The sequence below is a fragment of the Nanorana parkeri genome, unplaced genomic scaffold (assembly GCF_000935625.1).
Source record: "Nanorana parkeri isolate BGI_ZX_2015 unplaced genomic scaffold, ASM93562v1 scaffold4, whole genome shotgun sequence".
Taxonomy (NCBI): Eukaryota; Metazoa; Chordata; class Amphibia; order Anura; family Dicroglossidae; genus Nanorana; species Nanorana parkeri.
The window spans coordinates 2,296,304-2,312,667 of NW_017306272.1; the positions used below are offsets into that span (position 1 = coordinate 2,296,304).

Genomic DNA, 16,364 nt, shown 5'->3' on the forward strand with positions numbered 1-16,364 from the left:
GGGCCGTAGTTTAGCAACCCCTGCTCTAGGGCCTGCTTGCCTTTTTTTATTTTTTTAGCACAGCTTCCAGTCTTCAGTTCCTCTTAAACTAAAAGTAAAAGGGCTACACATGTGGCATAATTTTACACTTTAGAGAACTCCCAGTACCTCATACTGCAGCCTCTTAATTCATACCACATTAATAATGTTGCTGAATTTGGTCTTTATGTAATTAGCCGTTTACAATCAAAATGACAGCAATATTGGCAGAAGCAGTACAGCCTCTGCTACCGCAGAAGAGATTAGGAGCCACTCCATGCATGCATTGCATACGTTTTATTTTTTACTTTACTGTTAGGGAAAGACCCCTGGTATTTCCTTTTTTAAAAAGATAAGAGATTGATGACACAAAGTCTTCAATCTTTTTTTCTGCAGCCCCTGTTATGAATGAACAGGAAGCCTCTATACGTAATGCTCCTGTCCGTTAATAAACTGTGGAGATAGCAACTCGTACTATATCCACAATCAAGGACATTGTGGTACCATCTGTATTTTGCCCATATTACCATTTTCGGGTGAAATTTTAGTGCATCGCTGGTTCTGTGACATTGGTCTGCTCTGGGCTCGGGATGCAGATAGCAGCCTCATATGTGTTTTTCTGATTCTGTGATTTATCCATCATTGAGGGTTTTTTTTTAACTTTGTTACAGTAACCTTGTTTTCTTTGGTCTGCAGAGAGAAATAGATCAGCTTGACATGCAAAAGTTTTTAAAGAACTATGGGGTCAGTGTTTTTCCCCATAGTTCTCCTTAGGGTAACGGGAGGACACAAACTAGCGTCCTCCCGCTACCCTAAGCTCAGTATACCGCAAGCTACAGCCCGCGGTATACTGAGACGCCGCAGCCAGAGCTGATCCCGACTTAGAAGACGGGATCCGCCCAGCTGCGTGAGTGACAGCTGGCTCTGCCTATCTGCGTCCGTTCCGCCAGTCAGCGCTGGCAGATCGGAGAGGGGAATCCAGCCCCTCCCCCTGTCACGGCAGAGAGCCGTGACAGGATCGAGAGGTGAGCGAACGACGGTATGTGTTCGCTCACCTCCCGATCTACTGAGTCGACCTGTGACAGTCTCATTGTCACAGGTCGGCTAGAACTATGAGGTGAGTGAAAAGCACTCGCCTCATAGTTCTCCTTTTTTAAATGATTTTTAAAAATGTATAAATATAAAGGTCCATAGTTTTGATCCTGTTAGTGTGCGCATAGACCGGTAATGTCTATTGCGCTATGTGACTTCTACCCGTTCTCAAATGACTTGTGGTGTCAGCACCCACCTAGATCCTCCTCCATTTCAGCTGACAGATGAATTCTGAGCACATATGTTTACACAGTAAAAACAGCATTGTCTTTTCTCATTAACCACTTCAGTACTGCCTTTATTACCAGGCCCCCAAACATTTAAATAACCCTGTTAAACATATATCAAATAAAAATGCCAGGACATCACGAAAACCCCCAAAATGACCCCTGTTTGGAAAGTAAACTCTTCAAGGTGATCTTATTTTTTTTTGTCGCAATTCTTGGGAAATGGAGAAACATGCCAATATTGAGGGGGGTTAAAACATGGAGCTTTGTAATGGTGCATACAATAAATGTACAGGTACAGGTCATACACGGAGGAGGAGGAGGAGGCGAACGGGGTTAATGTACAGGTCTTAGACAGTTGTGAACATGTGTCCTCATGGGAAGGTTTCACCTCTGTTCCTGTTTTGGTGACGATTCACAATTTTGGTTTTTCCATCACTTCCACTACTGGTGACAGTGGTCACCAGGACAAATAGATTGAATCTACCTATCAGAGACACCGGTAGTAATAAAAACCGGGTTCCAATTTTCACCGCAATGTCCAAAGCTAGAAGAAAGATTTGGCTTTGAATAAAACTTAAATACTTCTGACATTCTGAGTTCATGTTATCATACTCCACATCTCTAATCTCCAGGAGGTTTGTTTTGTTTTAACTTATTCAAGACTTAATTTATATTTCAGATGGTCAGTTTACTTTTATCACGAGGTGCCAACATCAATGCATTTGACAAGAAAGACAGGCGAGCGATGCATTGGGCAGCGTACATGGGTATGATTTTCTTTTCTATTTATGCTGCTTGCCGTTTGTTATAGATTCTAAATATACATTTTTCAAAGATAACTTAAGTGAACCCTTTTTGTTCTTTTGTCAGGTCATATTGAGGTTGTTAAGCTACTTGTGACTCATGGGGCAGAAGTAATGTGCAAAGATAAGAAATCATACACACCACTCCATGCCGCGGCCTCAAGTGGGATGATCAGCGTGGTCAAGTATCTTTTGGATCTAGGAGTTGATGTAAGTGGAAGGCGAAAGTGTTTCCACACCTTTTCATTGGAGTGAAGAAAATAAATTTTTTCTGAAATATATATTAAGTGTATTGTTAGAAGCCATGCAAACATATTATGCATTAGAAGCGTGGATACAATATTTGTGGCTGGTTTCATACAGAAAATGGAAATGCAGCCTCCAGCATTGCCGACACAGTTACTGCTCCTATGTCAGAACTCATCTCTAAGGCTGTTAAAGCATTTGGTGTCGTAACTGCACTCTGCAATCCATTGCTTTTAATGGGTTTCCAAGACTACTGGGGCGCTCAAAGCAGAGCAAACTTACTCCAAGCTTTCAGTAGCCTTGGAGCTGTGTTTTGAAAGTACATCTGAGTTCTACAGATTAGACTTCGGCCAGACCATATTAAGATCAACTGATTGGGATTCCCAGCAGTTTAGGAAAGTATAAAACTGCTGTCATTCACCTATTATACCCTAAACGCTAGTCTCAGGACCTTTTTATTTGTTGTTTGTTACTTGATTAGAAATAATATAGTGTTTAGAGTTTTCCTCGTTTTTGTTAGAATACAATACGCTCAATTCACTAAGATGGGTGATTTGTTTAACTTAAAGTGACACTAAACTCGGGTGTTGAATCTCCAAAAGGGATTAAAGTACTTTAACTGTTAACAGAAATTAATCAAATCATCTCTGAATTGGTGCTGACACTGTCCTTCCTTCTGGAGGGTGGAAGAACAGGGTCAGCACCAATTCAGAGATGATTTGAGGATCTACAGCTGAGTGATACACAAATAAGATATATTTTTGTTAATAGCTAAGGTACTTGAATGTATCTTTTAAGTTTAACTCCTGAATTTCCTGTCACTTGAATTGCTTTGTTTATCTTAAAATGTATGAATGCACAGTTAGGTGTGGAAAAAATATTTTCACATGAAATGGGCATTAAAGAAAGAGGGTAAATCTCGCACACTAAAAAAAAAGACATGGGCTCTTATCCTATACCCACTCCAAAAGAAAATATTCTTATATTAATATGTTTTAGGCTCCATTCACATCTGCGCGTGGCGGGAACCCGCGTCACGTTCGTGAGTTTTCGTGTGTTTGTTTGCCACATGTCCCCATTGATTTCAATGGGTTCATATACAAATGCGGCAAAAAAGCTCAGTATTTTGCGTGACACGTGTTCAAGGTTTTTGCTTTGCGCGTGTGATAACGAGCACAAACGGAGCAAAAAAGTCCATCTTGCTGGCCTCATATGGGGTGCCATTAGAAATGAATGGCAAAATTATACATAGAAGAGCGCAACCACCTAAAAAATTGTTTAGATGCTAAGCATCCTGTAATGACTAACTGTTTAATTAAATTGGTTGATAAATAACTCACGGTTGTGATGTCATGGATGGACATGCACTCCCTGCAGTCCCGTGCAGTCAGCGAAGTATTTCTGGATGGAAAGATCTGGACGGTCAGGATCTAAATGGTCTAAGATCTAAATAAACCCCAAGTCTCTCCAGGCTGCGTCCTCGGCTGGCCGGGCCGAGCCGCGGCTATTAGAGCAGGAGGGGGAGGACTGTCAGGCTGCTGTGATCGGCACTGGGCGGTGTGTAGCCGTATGGTGTGCGGCGTAAACGCTGGAGCGTGTTCGTCTGTGCTCGTGAGTCCGGGGTGATGTGTTCAAGTGAGATCAGTTGGCAATTAGCGGCTACGCGTTTCGAGGGTGACCCTCTTTGTCAAGCCTTGGAGCGGTGTCAGCCGCGGGAGAATGAGTACTTTTGAAACTGACAGGGGGGAGGAGTCAGATCCGAAAGAATGCCGTGATAGGGTTAGGCGTCAGGAAGTGAATCAACAGTCTCGAGGGCACTTCGGGGTTGATTGGTCAGAGACCTTTCTATCTCAGTTACCTGTGTACTCTTCTAGTTCTGCATTGACTATTATCACAGGTTATTATTAATAAGTGTTGACATTAAGACTAATACTAGAATGTGTACTATACTGACTAATAGAGAGCTTTCATCATGTCATAAATGACAGAGCCTAATTTTGAAGAGGATTAAAATATCACGTTTATTTAAAAATGAGTAAAAATGAATTACATAACAATAAAAGATGAATAAAAATTATTAAAAATTAATGAAAAAAAATTAAGTGAATAATTAATAAAATAAAAATAAAATAAAAACATTTTTGGACTAAAAATTCATTTTTATTTTTATCGTCCAACGGAGTAGATGTGAGGGGGAGACTGCATATAGCTCCACAATTGTTCAGGGGTGACCCTCTACTTCCATTCAAAAGTGTTGGGGGTAGTGATCAGAGGACAGCAGGTGACTTCCACCTTGATTTATGGCAGTATTCCTGTTATAACGAAGCATTTCTCAATGTGTGTGCAACATGACTTTTGGTCGGGATGTTGCCACGCCGTTTTAGATGTACGAGCACAGCACAGACGAACACGCTCCAGCGTTTACGCCGCACACCATACGGCTACACACCGCCCAGTGCCGATCACAGCAGCCTGACAGTCCTCCCCCTCCTGCTCTAATAGCCGCGGCTCGGCCCGGCCAGCCGAGGACGCAGCCTGGAGAGACTTGGGGTTTATTTAGATCTTAAACCATTTAGATCCTGACCGTCCAGATCTTTCCATTCAGAAATACTTCGCTGACTGCACGGGACTGCAGGGAGTGCATGTCCATCCATGACATCACAACCGTGAGTTATTTATCAACCAATTTAATTAAACAGTTAGTCATTACAGGATGCTTAGCATCTAAACAATTTTTTAGGTGGTTGCGCTCTTCTATGTATAATTTTGCCAAACACGTTACACGGGGCTCCTCTCCCGGTTGTTGAAGAGCTTTTGCACACCATTTTCCATATAGTTAACAAGTGAGAAACCTGACCATATTACAGTTGTGCGCTTTCATGCATTTTTTGTTCAAATTAGAAATGAATGGCAATGCAAGCATATTGCATGTTTCATCGAACGCACACTAAAATACATGCCTTGGTGACCGTTCACAGAACGCGCAGGTGTAAATGGGGCCTTAATCATGGGCTAAACACTAGTCTAGACTTGGAACTCATTGAAGCTGACACACTAAACTGATTTGTAAAATTATAGAAAGGTTCCTAAAAACAGAAAAAAAGTTGCTGGTGATTTTTCTCATGTAAGGAATTGATCGTTCTGTGAGGGTATTTCCCTTTCTCTAGAACCCATCAAAATAAGGACTGTTTGCTATAGGCACTCATTTCACTTTGGATCTAGTTTTCACAAGGTATATGTTGCATTTTAATTTCAACCCTAATGTATTGATTGTAGAATTTTAAATGGTTTCTGATGGATATGCTTTAATTCTTGGCAAATATGTTCTTTTAAAAGATAATATTGCTGGATTTTTTTTCAGTTTTTTGGTTTTTTTTTTTTTGAGGTATTAAATATTTTTCTCCTGTTTTTACCCCTTCAGATGAATGAATCAAATGCTTATGGAAACACCCCTCTTCATGTGGCCTGCTACAATGGTCAAGATGTGGTGGTAAATGAACTGCTAGATTGTGGTGCTAATGTGAACCAAGTGAATGAACGGGGTTTTTCTCCTCTGCACTTTGCTGCTGCTTCAACACATGGAGCCCTGTGTCTGGAGCTTTTGGTCTGTAATGGTGCAGATGTAAATATTAAGGTAAGGTTAAAGAAAAAAAAACGTTTATGTTCTGGTATTTTACTGACTGGTTCCCTTTATATTGTGTATTGCTGAATTTACCTGAGAGTGTGTTACAGCCTACATTGGTAGGTAAGAGAAGTGGGCCAAAGATGCAGACAATGGAATGAATCACTCTTTGCATATTGAGTTACCTTGACTAGAGCTGCAGCTAACGATTATTTTTAAGTTCGATTAATCGGATAAAAATAAAATACATTTTTAAAAAATGGCTTCAGTGATGGGACTACTAGTTTGTATTGAGATTGTAGTCCATCACAGGAGCAAGCTTGGAGCGGTGGAAGTAAATAAGAAAAAATGCGCTACAATCGTGGATGTGGGAGGGCGTTGAGCGTGATGCGGGGAGGAGGTGCGGCGTGTGGAGCATGGATGCGGGCGGGTCTGGCAGCGGTGATCGTGAGCTGGGGAGGAGGTGCGACGCGTGAGCAGGGCCAACTAACCAGAAGCCGATTAATCGATGATTGAAAAAGTTGATAACTTTTTCAATAATTCATTATAATCGATTATGTCGATTTTAGTTGTTGCAGCCCTAACCTTGACATCTGAGGGGGGTGGGGAGGGGATACAGTTACAGGGCATTCTAGAAAAATAGCAGCCAAGTGTGCAGGCACAGCATCAGTGAGTGCCACTATATAGTCATGGCCATAGGTTCCCTTGAAACAAAAAGGAGTCTTATATGAGTAGTTGAGATGCACTGATGCTGGGGGTTAAGAGAAATAGTGATTTTTGTTGAGAAAATGGCTTTCTGGAGGTGGATGCTGCTTATTGTAAGTTGGAGGTAACACTATTTTTAGAAAACAGTTTGAACTCTTGGAATATTTGCACGTTTAAACATGCTGTTCATATTTCAGTAATTATTTGAAACTAAGTACTGGATGGTTTTGAGTGAAAACTTGAAGGATATTTAATAACATCACAATCAATTTTAGGCCCCATTTACACCAGCTCTGTTGCGATCTGTTCTTCAACAGATGCCAGCAGAAGGTAACCCAAAAAATGAATGGGTGTGCATGTTCACACCGCTTCATTCTGTTGTTACCTTGCACTATTGTTTTTTTCAGCGCAACGAATCTGTGTGAATTAGCCCTATGCACACCCATTAATTTTCAATTTCCATTCACACCCATTTATCACCATTTGGTGCCCTTGCATTAGTTTCCATTGAAAAACAGATCGCAATGTACAATCGCAAGTCAGCGGACTCTCCGATGGATTACAAATACCTTCTGATTTTGGCGTGGGCAGGCCCTTAAAGTTTGGCTATGCTAAGTCAGTGCTGGGGAACACAAGTTATGTGAAAATCCCCAATCACATGATTTATTTATGCACCACTACACTTGCTGCTTTTATTAGGGTAATATATTAAGGTTTTTGGAGTAGGTAGGAGTGAATTAGGAGTGCAGATATATTGAGAAAACAATATATCTGCACTCAAGTTATCTGAATCAGTCTTGGTGCTTACTAAACACCCACACCTTGTCTACTTGCTGGTTTGCTTCTAGTACAGAACAATTGCTAAATTGCTTAACCCCTTCGTGACTGAAGACGACATACAGTGTACGTTGCCAGCATAGGGCTGTTTAAACAGACTCTGTGTAAACTTGTTAAGCCTACTGTCGGCTTTATTATTATACAGGATTTATATAGCGCCAATAGTTTGCACAGCGCTTTACAATATAGCTTTACAATAGAAGCGATTCTGGCGAATCAGCTGTCGCCAGATCGCTTCTACAGCCCGGTGAAGGGGTGTGTGTCTCCCTCCCCGCCCGACACCCCTGCCGTGCTTCCTGGTCTCCGTTGCCCTCCTACGGGCCCAGGACTGGCTTCTCTGGTGTCAGCGTCCGTTTGTCGATCCCCTCCCTGTTCTATGGGACCGGAAGCGATGTAGATTGCATCACTTCCGGTCCCATAGCTGTCAGTGCTGGGCTCCTGAAGCCCAGCTATAAGCTATTGATGTGCGATCTGCACTTCAATATCTTATTTGGAGTGTAAAGGTGACACTGGGGGTCTTTTGGACCCCCAGCATCACCTTAAAGAGTACCTGTCACCACCATCTGCTATCACATGGGGGGCTTGCAAGCCCCCCTATGTGATGACAATCAAAGTAAAGTGATGCGCCTACGTATGAAAATTACGAGTGCGCTATACATGTTTGGTATTGCCGCGCACGCCGGAGTGAGAGCAATAATACTAGGGCCAGTATATTGGGGTATCTCTAAATTAATGACCTGTGGGGGCTTTAAAAATGTAGCCTATGGACTTTTTGGGGTACTGAGGTTTGTCGCAGTTTCACGGATGCCCACAATTTTTTACCTGGGCATGTTTTTTTTAACATATAGAGAAAAAGCTCTACAAAATGCTAAAGATGAATGAGGGCTTATGGTTTTTGAGGAAATAGAACTTGGATATCGTCACACAGAACTGTAGTCAGTCTTAAAGTGTTAAACTTTTATTAATCATTTGGATTATTTATCTTAACACCTGTCTCAGGGACACAACAAGAACATAGAAGGGAATTCCCCACACTTTGGGAGATTTCCTCTCAGACCATTTTCCCCAAGACAGATGTCCTCATTAGAGTTTTTTCCTTGCCTCCTTGGCTAATACTAGAACCTAAAGCTAAAAGAAAAAGTTTTGCCTTGAGATGCACGTGAAGACCTTGTTCGGCTTTTTCTGTAGCAGTGGATAGCAATGTTCTCCTGAAGAGTGCTTGCTGCCTTGGATAGACATGTTTCCAAAATCATCACGCATTAATCTGACTTACCCCTGCAATGCCTCTTCATGTTTAAAAGTTTTTATCAGTATAGCAAAACTGAGTTTTCTGGCTAACAGTATGATTCAGCAGATTTTCAGAACTGGCCGATTACGTCACTGTACAGGGAGACTTGCTGTGTTATCTACAAATTTGTGCATTTGTTTTGACAAGTTATTGAGCTAAAAAAAAAAGCTCAATGAGTAATTAGCAAAGAGCGGTCTTTTGTAGTAACAAAGCAAAATCTTGATCAATTCAGGAATAATTGTAAATTTGCTGAAGACTTTATTCATATTGTACTTTTTCACAGTTTTTAATTTGCTAATTTGGTGCTGTGTGATTTAATTAAGGGTGTTTTGTTGTAGTGGTAGAGTGGGTATGTTTTGGTATTTCAACACTACATGCTTGTACTCATGTATAGTTATATGAAAGGACTGACATGCCACTATCGAGACATCTTTCACACAGTGATCTCTTATATAATCTATAGACGCACCCACCTCGGTCATATACCCATTCCCTAAATCATGTTACGAGTCAGGTACGCGATCTGCGACCGCAAGCCTGACAGGAATTTCCACTCGCCTGCACTGCATTTCCACTCGCCAAATGCGAGCAGGCGAGTGGAAATTTTGAACCCTGCCCTAGAGATTACCCTCCTTGTTGCTGTGTAAGGTGCATTCACATATAAGGTCTGCAGCTGCCTTTAGAGAGTCTGGTCTTTGTACATGGCTCAGCCTTCTCGGAGGAGTGGGCCTCCAGCAAAGCTTGCTTCACTGCCAGTTAGGTGTGGGTCATTGTAGGGTTCACACTGCAAAGACGTGCCCTTCCTTTGATGTAAGGTTTTCCTTTTATTTGCACTGACATGAGAACTGAGTCATTTTTGTTAAAACCGGTTTTATTTAGGTTTCTTTTGCTAGCTAACTGGGCAGGGGACAATTTCTACTTATTTGAATTATGCTATAGCAGTCAATCACATTTTATCTTTCGACAGTATCCTAGGGAAAGATAACTTGTATTATAGGTTACTGCACACTACTGTTTGTAGTTATAAGTAAAGACTTATGGACCTGTAACGTCAAAAGATATTTACCTTCTCCTTTGTTGCTGACTTTCTATTGTTATTGCCTGCAAATTGTGTTTGCAGCTGATATACCATAATGGATCTACTACCATATGTTTTTTTTTTCTAGTAGACTTCAATTATGTCTGTGCCAAATACTTTGAGTGATCCAGTTCTAAGTGTACTACATCAAGTCGCAGATGTAGTTTCTTGTAGGGTTCAATCCTAAGTGCATTTTAAAAGTAACAGAGATTAAGTCAAAGCTGACCTACTTTCTTGACGTCCTTCATGGATGACTGACTTGAAAATGTATTTGGGAAGTGTGTAAAACATACAGCACATTTATTATGGTTGAACAGGCTTCCTTGATATACTGAAAATACTTAAGAATTTTTCATTTTGCTCAACCTGAAAAAGACTGCTGTGCATCCAAGGAGTAGTTCCCTATTTCAGTTTTCTGTGCTTAAGCATTCTGTAGTTTGTGGCTTAGCAGTTAATTTCAGTAGGTTTATATAGAGATATTTCCATAAAAATCTACTGTATGATGTCAGTTTTTTTTTTTTCTCTCCTACATTGAAGGACACAGGACGTTACATACCATTGGATTATACTGTTGCCTACAGGAGGATTGGACACTGGAAACAAAAATCTTTAGGCCAGCCCAGGATAACCCCCTTCTATTCTTGACATGCCAGTGTCCTAGGGGAACAGATGTCTTCAGCTCAGCTCGAAAAACATCTAACAATTTTTTACTAGCTGTTTTTGCTTTCTCTCCATTTGTTTCTTATTTTTAGATTCCTCGCTGCCTGAGCTGTTCTCTACAATGGCTGCTATCACTATGGTCTTTCCTCGTCCAGTGTAGGGCTAGCCTGGAAGTAACCCCCAGGCACTAGGTTTCGTGTTGGCTACTTTGCAGACCATGTTCTAGTAAGTTAGCCACAGAGTGCATTCTAGCTCTGGAGCCATTGGCATAGCCCCTGTGCTTGCCCTTTCTCTAAAGACTCGCTCTGTAAGTAGGCTGATGAGATTAAGCACCGTAAAATACCATTTTATTTGCACCTGTGGGCGACTTTGAATTTCTCACTTTCCACTGGGAGTGTTGCACAAGTTCTGCACCCGTTCTCTCCATTCAGTGTCGGGGAAACAGCACTCCACTGTTGCTCCTGCTTTGCCAAGAACCATGTGGAACTGTGATCTTGCGCATGTGCTATTGACCTTTAACAGTGACGTTGGTTACCTCCAGCCACCTTAACCTCAACTGCCAGCTTTTTGGGTTTTGTGCTTATCTGAACCCTTGCCTTCTACCCTGTGCTTGGTAGTATTACCACCACATAGCCGCAACATATGTTTCTAGACACGGCTCACACACCCCTAACTGTTCCAGGCACATTTTCTTTGCACCCTCTGGTGTTTAAAATCAGGAATCTTGTTTCCCTATGGTTTTAGGCTCTACCTCATCTGAGTCCTTCTTGGCTCCGCAAGTGAGCCAGAGCCTTATCGTCAGGAAAATCTACTGCAGTCACACAAGACTTTGTGGCTTAATTCAACCAACTCCTGGCTGGTTCTGGCCACTGAAGTTCTAAGTGCACTCCCACCTTCTTCTTCAGAGTCTATTAGAAGGGGCTTGGCCAGCAATCGTACTCGCCATCTCTGACTCCGATTCAGGTTCCCCGCAGTCTCTATCATTTTTTGTGAGGAATTTGTTTTCTACCATTTACTTTCAAATTGCAAGAGGCAGGTGTGGCCCTTATTGATGCAGTAGGTACTATCTGGGGGATCAGCCGCAGTCTGTAGTCTTAGTTCTTTCAGAGCTCCAATAGTTGCAAAGACCTTCCCATTGCACTCAATCCTCTTAGTATTCCCCGCTAAGAAAAGGAGTTCTACTCCGCAGCAGCTGGCACCCCACTTTAAATCCCAGTTTTTGCTGGGGGTCCCTGCCATTTTGACAAATAAGGTCACAGTTAGAATAGGGTAAACTGGTGTAATGGGTTAAATGCCTTAAAAGGCATCTCTCCACTGCAGCAGTGGGCCCTTACCTGATTGAGCATGTGAAAGAAATGCCCTCTGCTTTATGATGTCCTGACTCGAGCATCTAGGCTTGTCTTGTATGACTCTGTCTTCCATACAAATGGGCAGATCACTTTAGTTAAGATACTGGTAGGCAGACGCTGTATTCATGGGGTGCCTGACATGTTTGGTTTAAGAAGGATTTTTGTCTCTTCTGGAGGTCAGAGTGTCCAACTTTTCTAGCGTAAGAAGCCTTAAGGAAAGGTTGACTCACTCCTATCCTTTCCCAACTCATGAAGTAGCCACAACTGAGCCTTCAAAGCCTGGTTCTCCAACCAGCCACACAGTTATAAGCAAAAACCTGCTAAACCTTAGAGAAGCCTTTAGCATGACTGTGCTCCCCCACTTTTCCATATGGGGGGTGCTTTTTAACCCTTGCAAACTCCTGAGTAGTTTTGTCCTTCAGGCATTCAGGTGTAGAGTAAGCTCCTTAAGGTTTACAAATTCTAGCCCCTGACACAATCCAACTGCTCACCCTCTACCTTCCTGTGCCACTGCACTGATTAGCAGACCTTCCTCTGCTCCCTTGTGGTCTCCACCACCCCTGTCTCTCCTCAGTGGGACCCATAGACCTTAAAGGTAAGCTTGCACCAGTACTCCCTGAACACTGTCCCACCAGGGCTCTGGCTTATTAGTATCACTCCTGCACACCAAGTGTTCAAGGGGTTGGCTGATGTGTCTGCTATAGTGTATTCTCATGGTGTCCCCATTGTGGAGCGATTAGTCACTGGGGGCCTCATGCCTCCAAGATTCAGCTTGTTCTTGGTTCCTTAGGATTGGGCACTGGAAACTGCTCTTTGCCTGCAGGCAGTATCATTCTTCAGTTAAAGGGGTATAGCAGTTTTGCCCTCTCCCTTGTTCAGGAAGTTAACCATTTGTCAATTGTTGCAGGAGAGTCTGTTTTATTCCAGTCTGCCGTGTATCCATCAAGTGTGATCCTCCTGGAGGATCACACCTGTTCTAGCTATGGAACAGAAAAAGAAGGGAGATCTTCCCAGTGCGACACCGATTATTTATTTTTTGGGGGTTTTTTATTTTTTTTATTTTACTGACTAGTTCTAACCCTTCCTTACACTATCCGAAAGGGAATAAGAAAGGGTTTTGGCTTTAGTTCTACTTTAAGCAGTCTATTGATTCTATGTGCAGTGCCAGTTGATCAGAATTTGTGACTATGCAGGGTAAATTCCCAGACTACATAAACTGATATTGTGTAAGTTGTCTGTTTTCCATAATTCTTTTGTATATGATCAGATGGTTTTGAGTAATATACTGAAATGCAGAGAATGTTGCTGCTGTATTTTATGGATGTCTTAGAATGTGTTAAAGCCTGTGACAGTATGGAGTATAAGCTCACCAGAATTCCATGTTTTGCAGAGTAAAGATGGGAAGACTCCTCTTCATATGACTGCCATCCATGGTCGCTTTTCCAGGTCGCAAATAATAATCCAGAATGGTAATTCGCTCAATCAACCTTGAGCCATTCTTGTTTTAATGAGTTTTGGGGTTCTGTTGATTAGTATTGAGCTAGAATCTTTATGGAGATGCTTAAGGTAACACTAAACTTAAACTCAGTTGAATCTTAAATATTTATTCAAGTACCTTAACTATTAACAAAAATGTACACTATGTGTGCATCACTTGGCTGTAAATCCTTAAATCATCTCTGAATTTGTGCTGACACTGTCCTTACTTCTGGAGGGGGGCTACTTTTGTTCCCCATGGTCTCTGTGTGTGTTATAAAGTAGATACCGCTCCAAGCTCGCTCCTGCAATGGACTGCAATCTCAATACAAAATAAACGAAATAGGAGATTGTAGTCAATCAGGGGAGTGAGCTTGGAGCGGTGGCTACTTTACAACACACACATGGACCATGGGGAACAAAAGTAGCCACCCTCCAGAAGGAAGGATAGTGTCAGCATGAATTCAGAGATGATTTGAGGATCTACAGCCGAGTGACACACAAATAAGACACATTTTTGTTTATCGTAAAGGTACTTTTACATTTTACAAGTGTTTACATTTTTTGCTAAATATGTAAATATGGAATGCACCACAAACACTGTATATTTGTCGACTCTTTTTAAACTTAATTTATCTTTGTAAAGCTGAAAGACCTCTGATTCTGGAGCTTTATTTTGTAACTAACAATTTAGTTTTTCTGTTGATGGCTTCGCCCTTTTTGTTTTTATTATTAACACCCAGCTGTGGCTTGACATAAATAATTCAGCATTGCCTTTCCCTGTGTAATCTGCAAATGAGTATAGAAATTCTTTGAAAGATCAAACCTTTCACGATAAATGTGTGAGGGCGTTTCCTTATTTTTAAGTGGAATAAACAATCCTTACTACTGCACTATAAAGATAATCTCCAAAAAACGTGCTAATCTTGTTTACCAATCTCCCATCTGGCAAGTCGCTTCTTGAATATGACTGCTGAATCATGTTAAATCTACTCCCGTTTGATTTACATAAAAGAACAGTCTGAATGTTGCAGTAAAATGCAATTTTCTGGGTAAATTTTTTTTTTTTATTGGAATGTGTATTTTAATAAACATTTTTTTGTTTAATATTGCTGTGGATAAAACAAAAGGTATTTTACATTTTTTTCTTATCTGGTAAGTAAACATTATTGCTATAGGCAGCTTTTACGGGCTATTTTTAGCTGCTGTACTGAAACCTGCTTTTTGTTTAGAGCTCAAGTTTATATACAAAGGCAAATCATTCGGATGGCAGTGTAATGGTGCACTTTGCATTATGTTTGTGAAATCAAAAAGCATAATCGACTCTAAACCATTAGTTTCTCTTTTCTTTTTGCTTTATTGGTTTGATTTCTGTTAACAGTTGAGGAGTAGTGCCCTTTTATTACTTCTGCATGTGATTGCTCATGTATTTTTGCAGAAAGTGTTGTTTTCCTGACATTACATAGGGTTTATGTGGTCAGTTTAGCTGCAAATAGTGGTTAGCGATTTTCTAAGTTTTATTCAGCACTGTTTTGTGGCAATCGTGCAAAGACAGGCATTTTATTAATACTTTATACTTACAAATCAGTTGATTGGCCTTATTTTTCCAATCACAGGAGCAGAGATAGACTGTGAAGATAAGAATGGAAACACACCATTGCACATAGCAGCTCGATATGGCCATGAGCTCCTCATTAACACTTTAATAACCAGTGGCGCAGATACAGCAAAGTAAGTACATTAAGTAAGATACATTAGAGAGTATTCATCTGTCATGAATTTTTACAGCGCTAAAGTCAACATGGTAAAATGATGTAATGGATAAGAGGTTGTACTGTCATGTGTGGCTAAATATTTACAGTTACTTTCAATATTTTCCACTCTTTTCTGTATCTAAAGGTAATATGCTACTTGGGCCTGTCTGCTTTTTCAGCCGTGGTGCAAAAAGGTGTAATCTAAAGCAGTGGTTCTCAACCTGTGTAACCTCAGGACCCACATTTGTCCTTGGTCATTAAGTTGCGACCCAAGTCGCACGGCATTGGGGTATCGCGTCTTCCGGTGTGGGCGTATGAACTGTGGGTGCGAGGTGCATTCGGGGTGTCATTCAAATGAATGGCAACGCGCCACACCAGAAGGCATGGTAGGTGCCCTCAAAAACACTGACATACATACACAACCACAGACACAATCTCGCACACACTCCGAACATTTTTATTTTTGTTCAGGTGCACCCAGTCTCCCTACCTTACGGGAACTGGAGTGGATCCTCAGCCCGGGGGGCAATGTGGGGCACTGTGCTGTGATCCCACCTCAATCTGACACTCGGGACTGGGCAGCATATTTTGAATGGCTGCTTGGCGCAAAAACTGACAGTGCTGCGCTAGGGGGAGGCAAAGGACCCTCTTGCCTAGACAAGTGGAAGGCATGTGGTGACCCACTCAACACGGGGTCGCTACCCACTTTTGAGGCACGGCCCACCAGTTGAGAACCAAGGATCTAAAGCCAGGGTGACATAAGATGTGGTGGTATATTTTCCAACAAACAGCTAACTTCCTTGCTAGTTATCCCTTAGAAGAAACTTGTCAACTGCCTTGCTTTTTCCTTTTGTCTCAGAGAAATACACACGCGCGCACACAGAGAAATACACCCCCCAACAAATACACAATAATGCATGCGCACACACACACACACACAAATATGCACACACACTAATGCACAATTATACAGACCCACATAGAAATGCACACTAAAAGAAAACACCCTCTCACCTGCTTACATTTTTTTTTTTGCAGGAAGGGGGCACACTTTCCCTGTTATCCAGTAGCTGATTAGTACGTTCTGCACCTTTTGGCTGGTTCAGAGCTTACTAATTCTTCCCATCGGCCGGCGGTCCGTGAAGGCTGTCTGAGCAGGCACCGCCGGAGCAGCCATGCGGTTGGCATCCGACAGATATTGACAGT

The 16,364-nt window shown here is 41.7% G+C and overlaps 1 protein-coding gene across 3 annotated transcripts in view; it reads left to right on the top strand.

Annotated features, from left to right (window-relative positions):
* ANKRD28 (ankyrin repeat domain 28) overlaps positions 1-16,364 on the top strand; it is a 118,614-nt gene that overhangs the window by 69,334 nt on the left and 32,916 nt on the right. For 2 of the 3 annotated variants that reach the window (XM_018576297.1, XM_018576281.1), the window contains 5 exons: positions 2,020-2,107; positions 2,211-2,353; positions 5,811-6,023; positions 13,319-13,397; positions 15,021-15,135. In XM_018576297.1, the coding sequence (XP_018431799.1) occupies positions 2,020-2,107; positions 2,211-2,353; positions 5,811-6,023; positions 13,319-13,397; positions 15,021-15,135 (638 nt within the window). Of the gene's footprint in view, positions 1-2,019; positions 2,108-2,210; positions 2,354-5,810; positions 6,024-13,318; positions 13,398-15,020; positions 15,140-16,364 lie in introns of those variants that run through there. The other variant, XM_018576288.1, reaches the window with a different exon arrangement.